The 19,249-nt window shown below is 39.0% G+C and overlaps 1 protein-coding gene across 2 annotated transcripts in view; it reads left to right on the forward strand.

Annotated features, from left to right (window-relative positions):
* The first annotated feature begins 1,052 nt into the window (after positions 1–1,052).
* The window catches only part of Zranb1 (zinc finger RANBP2-type containing 1), a 53,392-nt gene continuing 35,195 nt past the window's right edge, over positions 1,053–19,249 (forward strand). The window contains exons 1-3 of one of the 2 annotated variants that reach the window (XM_021652573.2): positions 1,053–1,186; positions 15,961–16,117; positions 17,468–18,318. In XM_021652573.2, the coding sequence (XP_021508248.1) occupies positions 16,077–16,117; positions 17,468–18,318 (892 nt within the window). In that variant the 5' untranslated portion in view covers positions 1,053–1,186; positions 15,961–16,076. The remainder of the gene's footprint in view (positions 1,187–15,960; positions 16,118–17,467; positions 18,319–19,249) is intronic. The other variant, XM_021652574.2, reaches the window with a different exon arrangement.

A 19,249-nucleotide genomic window follows, 5' to 3' on the forward strand; every position in this document is an offset into this window, starting at 1 on the left:
ATTTATTTACTGTGTGTGTAGATCAGAGAATAACTCGTGGGAGTTAGTTCTCCCACTACGTGGATACTAGGGATGGAACTCAGGTTGTCACGCTTGCCACCGTTAACCCCTGAACCATCTCTCCTGCCTTCAACATTAGTTTTAGGGCAATTGACACTTTGAAAAATCTGAAGTGTAATAAAATGCTAGGTGAAGCCAAGCACGGACGGTGGCACATCCCTAAGTCTAACACTTGGAAGGCTGAGGCAGGAGGAGGTTCATGAGTTCAGGACCCGTCCCACCTCTTTGGTGGGGTTAGAACCACCAGAAACTCCCGTCTCAAAACAAAATAAAATGCAAGGTAAGCAGGGCTTGTAATCCCAGCACTCTTGGGGAGACTGAGGCAGGAAGATCATTAGGAAATCCAGACCAGCCTGAGCCACAGAATGAGAGCCTGCCTCAAAATACTGAAATTTTAAAAAGATTTGAAACTACTTAGAGCCGCGAAGCAGCCTCCCAGCTAGCGAGCAGCTCACTCCTGAAACGTAAGACTCGCGCTTGACTCAAAGCCTTGGCGACTCCGTTGCACAGAGAACCCACGGCGGCCCGGAGGTCGCGGCTGCAGCCTTCCAAGCGCGTCCCACACCCACACTTGAGGACACTCGCCACCCGCGAAGACGCGCCGCGGAACGGCGCGCACCGCGGCCTCACAATCAGGACTCACGCCGCTGACGTCAAGCGGCCGCGACCCGCCTCCTGCGCCGGGAAAGAGACGGCTGCCTATTGGCTGCACCCCCTGAGGTCTCGGGACCAATCAGAGGACGACGAGCAGCAAGGTCCAGTCCCTGACGTTGTGCGGCCGCCGCGGGGTTTATTTAGCTCTAGGGTCCTGACCGCCGCCATTCGGAATCCTCAGCGCCCTAGGCTGTCCTCTGTCCGCTCCGCCCCTGCCCCGGAGCCGCAGCCCCCGCCTCCGCGCCGCTTCTCCGCCCCTCGGGCCGCTGGGAGCCTCGCGCGGGCCCGCGGAGAACATGTCCTGACTGAGGAAGGAGGGCGGAGGCGGCAGCAGCGGGGTGGGCGGCGGCGCCGAGGGAGGCGGAGAGGGGCCGGGTTCGGCTCGTCGCCGCGGGCCGTGCGGGAGTCGCCGCCGCCGCCGCGGCCGCCGGGCGCCGCGCCTCAGACGGGGAGGAGGAGCCGCAGCCGCCAGGTAACCGGGCCCGGGCTGGGGGCGCCGCGCCGCAGGCTCCTCGCGGCTCGGCCGCGGCCTGACGGGGGCCTCGCGGGGTCCAGGCTGCGGAGCCTCCGGGCGGCAGCGTTGCGGGACAACTCGTCGCAGGCCCGGGACTGCCGGCGGCCGAGCGTCCATCTTGGGCTCCCCGGTACCTGGACAGCTTGAGGGCTGAGGGAGAGTGGCCCGCCCGGCTTGTTTACCGACCTGAGTTGGCCCCGGTCGGCTGCCTGGCTGGCGCTGACCTTCTGCCCGCCGCATCCCGGCAACTGGGATTCCTCCCGAGTCCGAATGTTCGGGTCTCGTTCCCAGTTCTCGGTAGGCCGTAAACACCCGATTTGTCACTCTTAAGTTGGTGCTGGTCTCCAAACTTGTATTTTGGTCCCCGTCTGCTTTCTCTCCGCCTGGTACAGTGGCCTCCCGTTGTTGCCATTTTTAAGCAAATCAGGGTGAGAGTTGAGGCGTCTGGTGGCGATGGGCAGCTGGAACTCCGCTCCCGGTAACGATCGCTCACTGCAACTACCTTGTGTTTTTGTTGTTGTTGTTGATTTGTTTTTCTGCTCAAATTTGGCCGGTCATTGCACAGACAAAAGAGCCGTAATACTTGCTCTAAGTGCCGGGGACAGGCAGTTTAGGTTAGGCAGGAAGTTTGAACCCGCCCATTATCTTGGAGACACACTGGTGTTTTGAAACCACCTTGCTTGACTTTTGTATCACAGCCCCTCGATTTCCCCTTTCGGTTACCCTCGCACTGCTCCCAATGTTTGTTCTCATTGTGTATTTGACCTGTGATGGTCTTAATAAACGTGATGTACAAATACTTGGAAGTGTTATATAATAAGTGGCTCCTGTACCCCGCGGTGTCTCTATCAACTTTTGCAACATGCATTATAGCCCTGTTGATCCAACGTGGGTGACTGACCTGGTTTACGTAGAGAGGCCAGGGGAGACCCGAGGATCTTGGTTTGTGACGGGCCATTAGAAAGTCGTCTGAATTATGCTTAGGAAAAGTAAAGCAGGATCCTCTTAATTATTAGTTTTAATTAAGTGAGGTAATTCTAAAATATATTTAGAAATCTGCCCTCTCTTGATTTTGGGGCTCTTAAAATAGTCTCATTAATCCTTTGTAACATTGATTTTATTTTATTTTATTTTTTTTATTGCTCTGTGAGGGGTTAAGAGGTAGGACAGTAATGAGACATTTTACTTTTTCTGGGGAGAATGTTATTTAACTTCTATGGGAGATTTTTACTTGTTGCTGTTTTAACACTTTTTTATTAGTACTGTTAGGTATTGGGACACCTATTTATTTACTCTTGAAATGTGCTTGAGATAGTATGATGAACTCATTCATGGTAATATATTTTAAGCTGTTGTGCTTGATCTGCATCTGTGTACTAACAGAGGTTACAGTATATTACTTTTGAAGTCTGAGAGTTAAGCCAGGCATGGTGGTGCCTGCCTTTAATCCCAGCACTCAGGAGGCAGTGGCAGGTGGATTTCTGAGTTCTAGGCCATCCTGGTTTACAAATTGAGTTTCATAACAGTCAGGGATAAACAGAGAAAACCTGTCCCTGAAAAAGCCATAAATAAATAAAGTCTGAGGATTAACATTCAGTTGTACAATGTTTGAAGTAAATTGATTCATGTGTAATTGATGCAGTGAGAGCCATTCCGTCTATATTTATATTGCTTTTATAAAATCAGTTTAAACTTAAGTAAATGTAGTTGCAAAAGTAAGACACCAACTTTTTATGTAACTTGGTTTGGTTTTATTTGGGCTTTGCTATGGCCTTCCTCTCTTTCCTAGAAGTACCTTCTTGTTTGAACACTTTTTCTCCCAGTTTGTGGTGCTTTATTTGGAATATTTGTGTTCTCTTTATACCTTGGGTAAATTATATTTTCTGTACTTAAATACACTTATATCTGGCAGTGGTGTCACACACCTTTAATTTTAGCACTTGAGAGGCCAAAGCAGGTTGGTATGTGAGTTCTAGGACAGCCAGGGCTCCACAGAGAAACCCTGACTCAAAAAAGTAAAAACAAAAGTGAACAAACAAACAAAAAACCCCCACCAACCAACCAACCAACAAAAAAACTCAACACTCATCTTTTAACACAATATATAAACCTACAAAAGTGAATGAAAAGAATTCATACCCCTTATGATGTTTAAATTTCTCAATAGTCTGGTCTTGATATATATATATATATATCTCCTTTAATTTTAAGATTCTTCCATCTGTGAAGCTCAGTCCAACCAAATTTAAGTTGTTTCTTCCTGTGAAGTCCCTCTTGGCCTTTATCAATTCCATCTTTTCTGTATTTGTGGTTCTTACTGTACACCAACTTAAGTGCTGTCTGCTAAGAACCCGTTTAAGTACTTAACCTAGAGGGATCTATTTGCTCTTTTGTATGAAACTTTCTACCTTTTTTTCCCCTAGTCTATGATAGTGTAGATTTCTTTTTATGATTTCTGCTTCCCAACTGCATTTTTAAGGCCCTGAGAAATGAGTTTGTATCTATGGAGACAGTATACTTGGCCCTGAAACTATGGTTTGACAGAGTATTTCTGGTTACAGAGGTATTCTAGGATATACAATTTGTATACCTTCTACTATTGGAGTTTCTGGGATTTTTGATGATTTATGAGAGAAAATGTTTGAAACTATGGTCATGTCTTAAAAATACTTGGTTATATGTTTACATTTGTTAGCAGTGTTTTTACTAATATAAGATATTGGTATTTTTCCATTGGCTGTGTTATGTTATTCAGATTAAAATATCTGGTTTCCTTCACTGAGTCTGAGGCAGTTACTTGGCTTTGAATTTGGTACTGGTGACATGAAGGGTAGCCATTCTTTATTTGTATGAAGATGACATTTGTTGTCATGGGAAGGAGAAATCTGTAGCCTCAGTTTACATTTCTAACCTCAGATGTTGATGGAATGTATAATTGACCAAAAGGCAGATGATGAGGGGAATATGTGATATGTTGCTACCTGACAGTGTAGTTGGAAGAAAACACAAAACTGGCCCACAGTAGTCATATATACCAAAGATAATACATGTGGTTATGTAGCTGGTAAGTGGATACTTAGGCATTTGGAAAATAGGTGTATGTGTTTCTTCTCTGTGGAAACATCCTTTTGTAGTTCGACAGAATGTCTTTCCCAAATAGGTATGTAGGTATGTAGGTATTTTGTATGTAGGTATTTTGCTTTCATCTTTGATTGCTTACCACATGCATGCAGTGTCCTTGGAAGACAGAAGAGAGTGTCAGATAACTCTGGGACTAGAGGTATAGATACTTGCTAGACACCATGTGGGTTTAGGGTATAGAACTCTGGTCCTCTGGAAGAGCAACCTAATTGCTGAGCCCAGCCCAAAATTGTCTAATTTTTATAAAGTAGTTTATATAGAATTTTTTTTCAGAGATTCATAAATCTTTCCAGTATAGCTGGAGCTAAAACTAACCTTTAATAGATTTTCTGAAATGCTAGGTGTTTTTACTAGGCTACTTGGATTTGTAAAAAGCACTTTCATAGACCAGCCTAGATCAGTTAGCATCTTACTTATTTATTTTTAGTTAACATCTTATTAATAATTAAGTTGGATCCTTTACTTCATATCATTTATAAGCTTTTTAACTCAAACTGACCATAAACACAAATTTAAGAGCTAAACTATAAAATATTAGAAGAAGTTAGGGTTCAAACTTAATTTTTTTTTGAATGTGGGGGTAACTATTTCCCCCACTGCTTGATGTTAAAATTTACTGACTGTTAAGTCTAATTATTCTCAACTATAAGCTGGTTATTTTGAGATAGCATTCATTAGGTAATCTTTAGTGCTGCATATTAAGCTGCAGTATCATTTGCAATTGAAATTTAGAAGACAGTATATGATTGTTGGACTCACTTTCTAGACCAGGCTGGCCTCGAACTTCCAGAGCCCCCAAGTGTTAGGATCATAGGTATGAGCCACCACACTGCCTGGATTGTTTTTTTGTTTTTTTTTTTTTAATAAACCATTTCAATTGCTTTCTTATTTAGGACATATAATTGACCTTTTATTTCTCTTTGTGTATAAAGAAGCTAAAGCTTATTTATTTATCTGTCTATTTATTTTTATGGTGCTAGGGATCAAATTTAGGGCCTTGTACTTGTTAGGTAAGCATTCTAGTTTTGAGCTACATCATAGCCCTTGATTTCTTTTTGAGGCTTTCGTTCTGTGGCCCAGATTAGCTTTGAACATGTAATTCCTCCTGCCTCAGCCTCTTGATGCTGGATGACAGCTGTGTGTCAGGGTTATTTTTAAATAGGGATGCTACTGCAATTCTAGAACTACTTTTTATTTTTCTGGAGGAATGCTCTCCTTTGATAACAATGGAATATTTAATTTTTTATTGACTTATTAATAAGTAGGTGCCATATACATACACTGTTTGAAAACAAATGATTTTTTTCATTGTTGAATCTTAGAAACAAATCATAGTGTGCTTAGTTAAGTATTATGGAGACAGTTATCTTGCTTCATGCTGATTGTAGTAGGAAAATTATGTCACTATTAAGCGATGCTCATGTTTTTTTTTTTGAGATGTTCTTTAGCAACTTCTCTATGCAGGTCCTTTCCTTTTCTTCTGAGATGAGGTCTTTCTGTATATTCTAGGCTGGGTTAGAACATGGTCTTTAGCTGCTTTCGTGATGGGGTTACCAAAATGTACCATACTATCTGTTATCACTGAATTTTTAGTGCTTTTCCATGTAGATTGATAGGAACATGCACTTTTTCTTCCGTAACCCATTGATTTAATAAGTTATGTTAATTGTTTGGATATTGAACCAACTTGGTTCAATTATTTATCTCACTTGGATATATAATTCTATTTATTTATTTGTGTGTTTTTCAAAGTAAGGTTTCTTGGTATAGCCTTGGCTGTCCTGGAACTCACTCTGTAGACCAGGCTGGTCTTGAACTCACAGAGATTTGCCTCTGCCTCCTGAGTGCTGGGGTTAAGGCTTATGCCACCAGGCACAACTATTTTCCCCTCCCCCCGTTCCCAGGCTCTCATTAGCGTTCACAGCAGGCCCCGAGCTTGGTATGTAGACCAGGCCAGCCTTAAACTCAGGGATCTGTCTGCCTCTGCCTCCTCACTGCTGGGATTACATTTTTGTATGTTATGCATGGCTCATTGTATTTTGTGGATCTGTACTTCTGTATTCATGAACCTTTCTTCCTCTTCCTCCTCCTCTCTTTGGTTTTTCAAGACAACAAGGTTTCTCTCTGTAGCCTTGGCTGTCCTGGAACTCACTCTGTAGACTAGGCTGGCCTCAAACTTACTTCACCTGCCTCTGCTCTTGAGTGCTAGGACCAAAGGTGTGCACAGCCACTGCCTGGTCTTTCTTCTTTTTGAGACAGGTTCTCTCGTGTAGTTGAGGCTGCCCTAAAACTTCCCATGTGGGCGGGTTTCTAATTTGCTATCTCTACCTTACCAGTGCTGGGATTATAGGTAGGTGCCATCATGCCTTGTTTACGCTGCTACGTCCTCAGCGTAGGAGTACTGAGTTGTTGAGAAGGCAGCATTTTACTACTTTATTTTTCTGAAGTGTACTCATCTTGGAAGTTTAGGATGAAAGGAACTTTAGTATATATTTTGTTGTTGTTTTCACTTTTAAACCATACCTGCAAGTTGTAGAATAGCGTGTTTTTTCTTTTCTTTATAAGACAGGATCTCATTGTATATTCCAGATTAGTCTGGTGCATATTGTATGGATTGACCTAGAACTTGTGGATGGTGATCCTCTTACCTTAGCTTTCTGAGTACTGACTTTGTTAGGCATGTGCTACCATTCTCAGCTAGAGTAAGTTTTTACAAATATTTCATATTGATTTCCAAACCCAAACTGAATGTTTTATGTCACTATGTTCAATGTTAAAAATTATTTGTAAAATTGCAAGAAAGGTTTTTTAAACATTTACTTTGAATTTCTTTTACAATCCAGTAAACAGTTTATAGACCAATGTAAATTCCTGGATTATGATTTTTAAAAAACAATCTAATCTTTAATTCTCAGTCTAGAATAGCTTATTGATCTATCTCACCACCCCAACTCCTTATGGTCAAGATGCAGGGACTTGTACATACTATAAGTGCTATGTCACTGAGCTATACCTACAGCCCTTAAAAACTTACTGTGATAAATTTCAAACATACACATAGAGACCAGGATAATGGATTCTCATGTGTCCCTAACCTCATTGACATTATTGCATTTCTAGTTTGCCCACCACTTTTTGGGGGATTATTTAAAGACATACACTGTAAATATTTCAGTGCTTATTTTCCTCTCCCACTTGAACTAACCCGGTGTCAGTAGGCATGTGCCTCTGTCTACATCTTATAACTGGCAGGCAGATCAGAGGCTTGATCAGGTTCTATTTTTATTACCATTTATATTACCTGGTACTTTTAACTCATGGTAGTATACTTTGTGGGCATATGTCAACATTAGCTACAGGTTTTGATATTGCCTAGGTCTGTTTTGTGGTAACAAATGTTTCATAATTTGAGCTTAACTATATTACAGTGGAAACGGAAATTTTATTTTTTTCATCATCTTTGGAATTGAGGTGTTTGCAGAATAAATTCATTAGTTTTCTAAAGTGAGTTTTACACAGAAGAAAGGAGGCTTTGCTAACTAGTGTAGTACCACACTGGAGAACACATTATTTAGCTACCTTTTATGTTTACAAGTGAGACGATTTACTTACTAATCACGTTGGCAGTCCTTGCTTTCTTTCCTTTAAAGCTTGGTCATCTGTAGGTTCCATAATTCTGGTTATTCTGGTTATAGGTTCTGAAATTCCTGCACATATCATTTAAATAGACTTATTCTTTTTCACTTTTTCACTTGGTTGGATATAAACGGAAGGCTTTTTAATTTTTATTAATACAATTAATTAATTATTTTTTTTGGCAGGCAGGGTCTCACTATGTAGTTCTGGCTGTCCTGGAATTCACTATGAAGACCAGGTTGGCCTCAAACTCACAGAGATCTGCCTGCCTCTGTACCCTGAGTGTTGATTTTTGTTTTTTTCCTCTCCAATCTGGACTGGTATATATTAGTCTAAAGTAAGGCTGTCTGTAGCACTCTCCCCGTCCCCTCTCCCCACATTGTAAGTGCTAAATTTAGTGTATTAAAAACATGCCTAGGTTCTTCTTACTTGTTCAACCTTTCAGACATCTTTTTCATAAAAGGAAAATATGAACAAAATGTGTCACCAAGTTTTTGTATTTTGTATTTTAGGTATTGTCTAATGGTAGTCTCAGAGGGATTGCTCTGATAGAAACACAGGCAAATTAATAATAGTTCAAGTTTTGCATAGTGGGAACAGGTCACTGAATGGGTGTGCTTGGATACAGAAGGCCTGGATTCAAATTCTGGCTCTACCACTTAGTAACTTGTGTTTTTGTTTGTTTGTTTTGTTTTATTTTCTTTAAAAGTTAGTCGTCGTGCTTTGTCTTCAGTCTTTAAAATTGGACATAATAATAGTTCTGAGGAGTGAGTTGGTTAATATATGTAAAGTGCTTTGTACAATGCTTAGCATATTAGCTGTGACTGTTTACTTGTTGAACAGTGCTGATTTTGGCAGAATTGTGACATTCACAAAGTTGGCCTAGCTGTTCACCCACTTCTAATGATTGGAACAAGCAGTGTTGCTTTTGTACTCTTCTGCGTTATATCCTATACCAGGCTGGCCATCAACTCACAGAGGTCTGCCTGCTTTTGCTTGAGTGCTGAGTTTAAAGATATGTGCCACCACACCTGGTCTAAATTATGTGTTTTTATACAATTTTAGTTCAAATAACTTTTATGTTTCAAATAAGTACAGACATTGAATTGATTTGAGAGATTATTATTTTGAAACATGGTAAATCTGAGTTGGCATTGCCTTGGAGTATTTCAGCTTTTGCTTCTGCCACCTTTTCACAGCCCAGTTTCGTATTATACTTTATGTAAAAGTTCCAGGTTTGTACCTCCTTTCCCTGTCAAACAGGTTAACAGCTGATTTAGAGCCACACGCTTTTAGTAAGCTAGATATACTACCAGTGGCTTTCTTATGGGTGCTTTGTAATTTGGGAATGATCTGTTTGCAGCCCCAACAGAGAATTAAATAATGAAAGAAATTTTGAACATGTTAAACCTGTTCATACTTCTTAGCAAAGTTGCCTTAATATTTTATGATTCTCAGTTGGAAGTCTCCTGGCATGCTAGACTGAACTTTTCAGCCCTCTTTTATTTTTAAACGCTGAATTGACAATTTACTCTCAAGATTAATTGTCCCATTTCCATACACATCTAAGAAGACAGTAAATTTTCATTTCTATAGTTTCCATGAGCACAACTTATAAAATTCAAGTTTTTCTATACCTGCCCTAGCTCCTGAACAATGACACAGAGACATATTTATTAGAAGTGCCTGGCACTAAAGCTGGGCAGATATTAAGCTGTTTCAACCTGACTATGCTGGCCTGTCCTTCTTCCCAGCCGAGTATCCCATTACCTGCCATCTTAATGGTGCCCTGGCTATTTCTTCTCCATTCTCTTGGTGACTCTCTTGTCCCCACCTGAGACACATAGTCTCTCTCTGTGTCTGTCTGTCTTTTTCTTTTCAGCAGTCCTGCCTTATCCTCTCATGTGTTCAGCTCTTCATTAACCAATCAGAAGTGATGGAGAACAATTGTTTTTATACAACATTGAGACAGGAGATGCTTCATAATGATGACAGTGCCAACATCCAGACTACAGCTAGATCTCTGGGTACATACACACACACACACACACACACCCTCTAACAACAAGGAGAATGTTAGGTAGTTATATCTGTCCACTATTTCTGAGTTGAAGTTGACTAGTTTTGTTTGAGATTGTAATTTGAGGTATATGACTGTAGTTATGGTAAAACTGACTTTTACTATAGCTGAGGGACATAAAAGTAGTATTCCTTACTTCTTTTCTTACACTATCTAGCAACTAAAATGCTTAGAGAAAATTAATTTAGTATTTAAAGAGACAGACTTTATAAGTAAAGAAAATTCCTGAAATGACTAGAAGGTGGATGAAAAGAAATGTCACTGTTGTTACGCTAAATTTGATACAGTTGTAAAAAATTGTCTTCTAGGTCTTTTTCATTCTCATCAGTGGATTGCTAATTCTTTTTTAAGAGGGGGAAACCTGTCAGAATTCTTTTATTATGTTTCCTCCTTTAGTTAATGCATTCTCATCAGATCAAAATAGCAGACTTTATGGGGCTAGGGAGAACACTCAGTGACTAAGACAATCTACTGCTCTTGCAGAGGATAGGAGTTGTGTTCCCAGCATCCACATCAGGCAGCTCATACTGCCTGTAATGTAACTGTGGTTTCAGGGAGTCCAATACCTCTGGCTCTCAAGGGTACCAACATTCAACATACATACTTGCATAATTCAAATGTTTAAAAGACAGGTTGGTGGATTGAAGATAGATATTCTAGTTGTAGGATAGGTAATTGTCTCAGTTAAGTAATGGCATAGTGCTGGTGTGGTCAGTGACATTCTGATAGCTGTCATTTAACCTGAATTTATTTTGTCCTACTTTTTACACTCTTAAGATTTTAGCAGGATTGTTCAGTTCAGTCTTCTTTGATAGCAGGTGACTCTGCCAATGTAACAATGACTTCTGTAGAGGAAGGGCAGCTCTTTCTGAGATCTACTGATTATACATTGTTTTTGCATGTGTGTAGTAATTTTTGAAGATATTTAGTTGACTGGGACTATATCTCAGGAGGACTTGCCAACACATGCAAGTACATGCCAGCACATTGATGTCATTCCTTACTACCACTGCTCAAAATTAGTGATTGTAAAAATTTGTACTTATGTTCTTTATATAGCACTACTTAAAAACAGTTAGCACATGGGTTCTCATAGTAGTTTAAGTTTCTCAGATTTTGAATACAGAAATCTGGTGTAGAATGACATACTTTAAGGTATCAAGGAATGGAACAAATATTTATTGAACAGTTTATTACTCTTAGTCTAGTACCTTCAGACTGTTGATAAGTTAAACTGAGGCTTAGAAACACAAAATTCTGATGAAGAATTCAGTTTTGGATATGTTAAGTTTGAACTGTATGTTAAATAGTTGAACTTCAATATGCTCACGAGACAGCTGGCTTCATTAATCTGAACTTGGGTAGAATGTCAGGTTGGAAATAGAATTTGGGAATCATCAGCATATAGGTAGTATTTAAAAATCACAGACTGGGACTAGTGAGTTGGCTTAGTAGATACAGGTACTTGCTGCCAAAGCTGAATTTGATCCTTGTAACACATAGTGGAAAAAGAGAACTGACTTCTAAAAGTTGTCCTCTGACCTACATGTGTACTGTTGAATGCTTGTGTGCACGTATACATACACATAAACAAATAAATTAATAAAAAAATAGAACCCATAGGTTTCTTGAAATTCCTGAGAATGAGTTGGTGGTTTGAGCTGTGTTGACTAAGAAACTCTTGGTGCCTGGAATCAGAAATAGAAAGAAGCCAACAAAGATTGAGGAAGAATAGCTGATGAGAAATAGAGCAAAGCCAAAGACAGTTCTTGAAGTCTAGGTAGAACAGTGTGCTTAGTTGTGGGTCACAAGACCACAGGCTCCAGAGTATGCTCTTTCACAGACTTTATTTTCCCCATAAGTTATTCATATTCCAAATATTAAAGTAGCAGGGACAAGGTGTTTTTATAACTTTATCATGCAAACTATATTATTTATATTATAAATTGCATTGTATTTATGTAACACATGTTCAATTATTTTTGAGACTATTTGTTGACTATGTAGCTCAGGCTGACCTAGAAGTTGACATCCTCCTGCCTGTACTTTCCCAGTGCTGGGATTTCAGTCGTGTGTCTACACACTTGGCCAATATTTATTTATGTTTTTATAAATTAAAATTATTTTATGTGTATGGAAGTTTTGCCTTCATGTATGTCTGTTCACCACTGTGTGTGTGGTGCCTGTAGAGATCAGAAGAGAATGTTGAATCCCCTGGAACTGGAGTTACAGATGGTTCACCATGTGAGTGTTAGGAATGGAACTCAGGTCCTCTGGGAGAATAGTAGTGCTCTTGACAGCTGAGCTCTATCTCTCCAGCCCATTGTTTATATTTTGGTGGGGGATAGAATGGGAGGATGGTACAGTAAAGATCATGATTTGCAGTGAAACACTTTGGATGTTTGCTGATACTTACATAACTGTTGTGGTAAGATGTAAAGGAAAACAGGTATAGCTAGCTTTTGCCAGTTTTTAATCTGGCTAGATAGATAGGAATTTATCTCAGTTGTATCAAACCTGAACCTCAGCCTTTGTTTTATCCTTGGGGCCTCTAGTTCTTAGGTTTTTGTTTTGGCATTAGCATTTTAACTTCTCTAGGTAAAATGTTGTCTTTCATTGTATTCTATAGGGTTCTTTCTGGTTTCTCTGGCTCTGCCAACTGTGGGCTCCCAGTGCCTCTGTCTTGGCACTTTTTTTTGTTTGTTTGTTTGTTTTTAAATAGTTCTGGGTGATGGAAAGTAAATTCAGCGTCTTGGAACATGCCAGGCATGTGTTACATTGCTCAGCTATGCCCAGCCATTGGGTAGTTGTTTATTATTATTACTAGTATTAGTATTAGTATTTTGGTTTTTTCCAGACAGGGTTTCTCTGTGTAGTCTTGGCTGTCCTCGACTTGCTTTATAGACCAGGTTGGCCTCAAACTCCAGAGATCCACCTGCCTCTGCTTCCCTAAGTACTGGGATTGATACAGACCTGTGCCACTGCCTGGCTCAGCCATTGGGTTTTTGAGACACGGTTTAACTGTGTAGCTCAGTTTGGCCTGATGATTGCTGTCATTCTGTCTTTTGATTCCAACTGCTGTAATTACAGACACATACTATTTTGCTTGGCTTTAAAAGAACAAAACATCAAATAAAGCCCTACCTTTTCTACTTAATACTGTCTTGCAAGCACATTTCATGGAGGTCTTGGTACTTCTGTCTACCCATGGAGTTGATCTCCCTGTTCATAATTTCTTCTGAGATTGCTCAGAAGTGTCATTGTTGCTTTTTCCAGGTCACTGAATGTGATGTGGTCTGTATTTTGTTGGTCTTATAAAATACAGTATACTGTTCTGTAGGTCTTGTCTCTAAAATCCCTGAGACAGGGTTTTAGAAACCTTTGCTGCCCAGATTGAAAAGTGATGGGAGTGAATGATGTAAGAAAAACTTATGAGTTGATATTCCAGAAATTAATACTAAGAGGAAATACAGTGAGTCCACATGCCTGAAAAAGCATGATTGCTTGAAATATTCTTGGAGTGATCTGAGAGCATCCTATGAAAGTGATGAGAGTTAACAGTTGTAAGGATGAACATATCTGGGCAGTGGTTTCATGTGTGCATTTTTGGGAGTGATGACATGTGCACATCATACACCCACACAGGCACGCAAACACACATAATTAAAAGAAAACAACTGCTAAACCCTCTTAGATCCAGTTGCCATGAAAATAATTTTATATACCTCATGAGATGTTCTGACAAATCTGGAAGAAAAAGGACAATGTAATTCTTAGGAATGTAAAATCACACATTGTCTTTACTCTTCGATTTACTGATTGCTACAGATACAACTTTCTCTTTCAGATGAGCTTTTCTAATGGATTGTAGCTTTCAGTTACTAAATCAACTCCCCAGAGTATTTATCTCTATTAAAAAATAATCTAGTGTGCTTTTCTTGTCTTCCTTGAATTTTGGTTTGGGATTGCAGTTACCTATATTTTACCTGGATAGGACTTAGGCTGATGTTTATTCTTCATTTATTATGGCATTTGTGATGAATAGTCATGACGATAATTATATAGTGCTGAAATTTAACTCAGAGTGTTGCATATGGGTGGCATGGTCTCCACTGAGCTCTACCTCCAAGTTAGTCTTGTTATGATAATTATTATTTTGAATTTTATTACATTAAAAATTTCATTTTGTGTGCCTGTGTGAGTTGTATACTTTAGCAAGCATGGGAAGGCCAGAGGAAAACTTGGAGGAGTCGGTTCTATCTAGCATGTTGATCCCAGGAATAAAACTCAGGTCATCAGGCTTAGCATCAGGCACCTTTACCTGCTGAGCCATCTTGATTTAATGTGGTTGTGTCAATAGCAGTTTTTGTCAGCCTTGAATATTTAAGTATGTTATGAGAGTGCACTGGTTCCATGGAGATTTGCTAAAGTCAGATTACATTACTGTTAGTTGAGCATGCAGTACAAGCATATATAAAGATGCATCAAAACAAGCAGACTTTGAATGTAAGCATTTTAAATAAAATACTGGAATTCTTTTAGCATATGTTTATAATGACATTTATTGTTCTTTTTTTCTTTCCTCCCTCCTCCCCCTTTCAAGACAGGGTTTCTCCCTCTGTCCTGGAACTCTCTTTGTAGACTAAGCTGGTCTAGAACTTACAGAGATCCGCCTGCCTCTGCTTATACCAAATGCTGGGATCAAAGGTTGTGTGCCACTGTGCCTGGCTGACATTTGTTCTTATGCTAGCTTTCTGCATGTTCGTAAGAATTTCAAATATCATGAAGAAGTTATTTATTTACATTTTATTTCTGAAAATCTAAAGAAAGGAACTACCTAATGAATGTAAATATTGCCATTAAATTTTTGTTGTCCACTTTATGTTTGCTTGTATTGTAGTTCCCTGCTGTTGAACATACTTTCAGATCACTGTTAGATTGTGTATAGTAAGTCTGTATAAAATAAAATTTAAAAATTTAAGAAAGGGGCTAGGAAGATGCCTCAGTTGGTAAAGCATTTGTTTTGTAAGCACAAGGACCTGAGTTTGATCCCTGTACTTAGGTAAAAAGGCAGTATGTTGGTATGTTCTTGGAACCACAGTGCTGGGGAGGCTGAGACAGGAGGATCCCTGGGGCCTACTGACAGCCAGTTTAGCCTAATTGGTGAGCTCCAGGCCAGTAAGAAAACCTGTCTTACAGGAGGTGGGTGGCATTCCTGAGGATGACCTGAGGTTGCCACATGTACAGTTTTATTTGTGTATGTACACAAACACACATGTGGACACAGATATATGGAGACATGCATGCAGAAACACATATATGGTGACACACACATGGGCATACACATGTACATAAATTTTAAAAATGTCCAAGCAAGATACTTTTAAATAAACTGGTTTTTTAAAGAAGTGGGGAACCCCCGCCAAGCAGATGTAATAACAACAGAAAAAAGATTACAAACAAAATTATAAGTAATTATTTTTTTTCTTATTTGGATTATCTCATCTTTTCCTTTGCAGTAGTACAGACTGGAATTGATTCAGCACTGCTCAGACTCATGATAATATTGTTGGTTGTATTGGTATATGCCTACAACCACAGTATTTGGGAAGCTGAGGCAGAAGAACTGCAATTTTGAAGCTAGCTGGGCCACATGTGGAGACACACACATTATGCAGGATACTTTCTCACCTTTAATTTGGCTGATCAGCCCCATAAATTAGCTGTTTTTATTGCTATGTTAAAATAAAATTATAAATAGTACGTTATTAAAATAAGTATAATTAAAATAGAATTGATTAAAATTAAGGCTTTCAAAAAATACTTTTGAATATAGAAGGCTATAAGTGAAATTCAGTTTTGGTCTCCTTTACAGGAATAGCTATTCACAGTCAGACAGAACCACTTACACGTATCTCCCGAGGAAGTCAGAGTCTGAGCCATCATGAAGATTGAATCTTGTCTTTGGTCTGATTTACCTTTATTGTAACCATGTGCAAGGTGGAGGTTATAGCATGGAGACTAAAATCTTAGTAAGTGTGATTTTTATTTTAGCTATCAAATAGTATCTTTTCTATGGTGAAACTGTCCTCTTAGCAAAGGTCACTGTGTATGTGGGGTGTACATTTGATAGGCAGGAGCAGAAGACACTTGTTAAGTGATTTGGTTTTCCAGGTTTAGAAAGAAGGAAAAATACCTGTCACTCTGCCTAGGAACCTTTTCTCTTTCCTAGTTAAAACAGGTCATGGGGAGGTACTAAATTTAGAACAGATTGAAAAATTGAGAAGTTGTTTAGTGTTTTAATTTAAGTCATTAAAATATTAAGTTTGCCTTGTAAACTGCTTCACTTATGGATTAGTTGTCATTACATAATAAAGTCTTCATTATAGTGTAGTGTTAGTAAGTACACTGTAGAGCCTTGAAAATATTTATGGACTTGTCTGTCAAGTTAGCTTCAATATCAAGATCCTCCTGCTTCAGCCTCCTAGATGCTAGGATTAAAGGCATGTGCCAGCCCTCGAAGCTTCTAGACCTTTTAGATAACAAGTATGTTTTTAATATAAATTAAATTTTTAGTGTATGTTAATTTTTTATATATCAAATATGAACATTCGAAAATAGATTAACATGATTATGCTAATAGTTTTCTTAGAGATGGTCTGTCTATTTGAATTTCCTGAGAGTATAGGTGATGTGGATTTTCTCTTTTTATGCTCTAAATGTAATTAGATTTTGAGGATACAGAATATCAGAACTATTTTTAGTTTATTATATTATTTTGTTAATTGTGGTTAGTGCTCAACATTTTTCTTTTCTGTCCGTGCTAATTAAAAGCAGTGAATAATTAGCACTTTCAAGCTATTTTTCTCCCTTAGCAAGGATAATTAGGAAGGACTATGAACTTTTGAATTCATGGATCAGACATACATATTACAAGTAGCACAATCCACATTGTAATTTGTGAGTGGTTATGTGTTTAAGGTACTATTTGGTTTGTGTTCTTTAAATTGCCTGCAAGTCTTTATTTTTTCTAAATTAATGGTGACAGCTGAGCCGAAATTGAGTAATTTCTATTGGTTACTCACCTATTTTTGTCTTATCCAATAGAACAAGTCTGTATTCATCTCTTCTTACCACTTTCAACAGTCCAAAGTAAACTTTCATTAAACTCTGAAGTCTTAAGAGCTTTCTTTGGGAATTTATCTTTAGTATCTCTCTGGAAATCCCAAAACAAAAGTAGAATATTCTAATAAGAAATTTTACATGTATCTTTTAAGAAACACATATTTTCTAAGTTGAAGGGTGTCTTTATTTTGGGGCATATTTTCAGAGGTGGAATTATGCAGCTATTATTTTAATAACAGTGTCCTAATTATTTATAGCTTCCTGCCTGACATAACTCACTTCAAGAAGTACACAATGTCAGAACATGGGATTAAGTGGGCCTGTGAATATTGTACGTATGAAAACTGGCCGTCTGCAATCAAGTGTACTATGTGTCGTGCCCAGAGACCCAGTGGAACAATTATTACAGAAGATCCATTTAAAAGTGGTTCAAGTGATGTTGGTAGAGATTGGGATCCTTCCAGTACTGAAGGTGGAAGTAGTCCTTTGATATGTCCAGACTCTAGTGCAAGACCAAGGGTTAAGTCTTCATACAGCATGGAAAATGCAAATAAATGGTCATGCCACATGTGTACGTATTTGAACTGGCCAAGAGCAATCAGATGTACCCAGTGCTTATCCCAGCGTAGGACCAGGAGTCCCACAGAATCTCCTCAATCCTCAGGATCTGGTTCAAGACCAGTTGCCTTTTCTGTTGATCCTTGTGAAGAATACAATGATAGAAATAAACTGAATACAAGGACCCAGCATTGGACTTGTTCCGTTTGCACATACGAAAACTGGGCTAAGGCTAAAAAATGTGTTGTTTGTGATCATCCCCGACCTAATAACATTGAAGCAATAGAGTTGGCAGAGACTGAAGAGGCTTCTTCAATAATAAATGAGCAAGACAGAGCTCGATGGAGGGGGAGCTGCAGTAGTGGTAATAGCCAAAGAAGATCACCTCCAACTACAAAACGGGACTCTGAAGTGAAAATGGATTTTCAGAGGATTGAATTGGCTGGTGCTGTTGGTAGCAAGGAGGAACTTGAAGTGGACTTTAAAAAACTAAAGCAGATTAAAAATAGGATGAAAAAGACTGATTGGCTATTCCTCAATGCCTGTGTGGGTAAGTTTCTTTTCCTTTTTATCTTTTCTTTTCTTTCTTTTCTTTCTTTCTTTCTTTCTTTCTCTCTCTCTCTCTCTCTCTCTCTCTCTTTCTTTCTTCTTTTTGTGCCTTATTTTGAATGAGATGGCAAAAGGCATTGAAAACGGCTTGAAAAATGAAAGGAGGGTTAGTATTACTTTGCATTTGACTCATTTGATATGATAGCTCAAGTATCATGCATAAAGTTCTGTATTTTTTACCTCGTCTGCCTTGTTTACTTGTATACATGCCTTTTCATCAACTTTAGAGAAAGCTTTTAAGTTAGAGCCTGTTAACACATCAGTGAGAAAGTATGTATACCTAAAGTTTAAAATTGTTCCTCTCACTTATTGTAATAAGATGTGACAGAGGAATACCAGCTGCTGTTTTTGAATGTTTGTAAACAGTGTGAGCATCTTGTGATGATAGAGGCCTTAGTCAGAAGTTAAAAATATCATAAAAATGTGTGACTCCAAAAAGTTGAACGAACATAATGTTGACCTTGAAAATGCTGATGGTAACAGGAATAATGCCATGTGGTAAATATTTATACACGTTGTGGAACTGATTTCACAAAGCCAGCTGATTCCATAGTTCAGAATATGATTTATGTGTATTGTGGTTTTAGTGCTTTCATAAAGAAACACATAATGTTGGGCCGGGTTGTTTGTTTAGAGATGCTAAAGGGCAGAGACATGTAAGAGGAGAATTTTTCTCCAGCTACTAACTTGATGAATAAATAATTTGTGCTGTAATTCATAAAAAGATATTATATAATTCTGTTTTGTTTTGAGACAGGGTCTTTCTACATAGCCCTGGCTGTCCTGGAACTCACTATGTAGACCAGGCTGGCCTCAGACTCACAGAGATCTCAGACTCACAGTAGAAGGTGTTACTTGATTTTTAAAAGTCC

This window comes from Meriones unguiculatus, chromosome 1, assembly GCF_030254825.1.
Source record: "Meriones unguiculatus strain TT.TT164.6M chromosome 1, Bangor_MerUng_6.1, whole genome shotgun sequence".
NCBI classification, from domain to species: Eukaryota; Metazoa; Chordata; class Mammalia; order Rodentia; family Muridae; genus Meriones; species Meriones unguiculatus.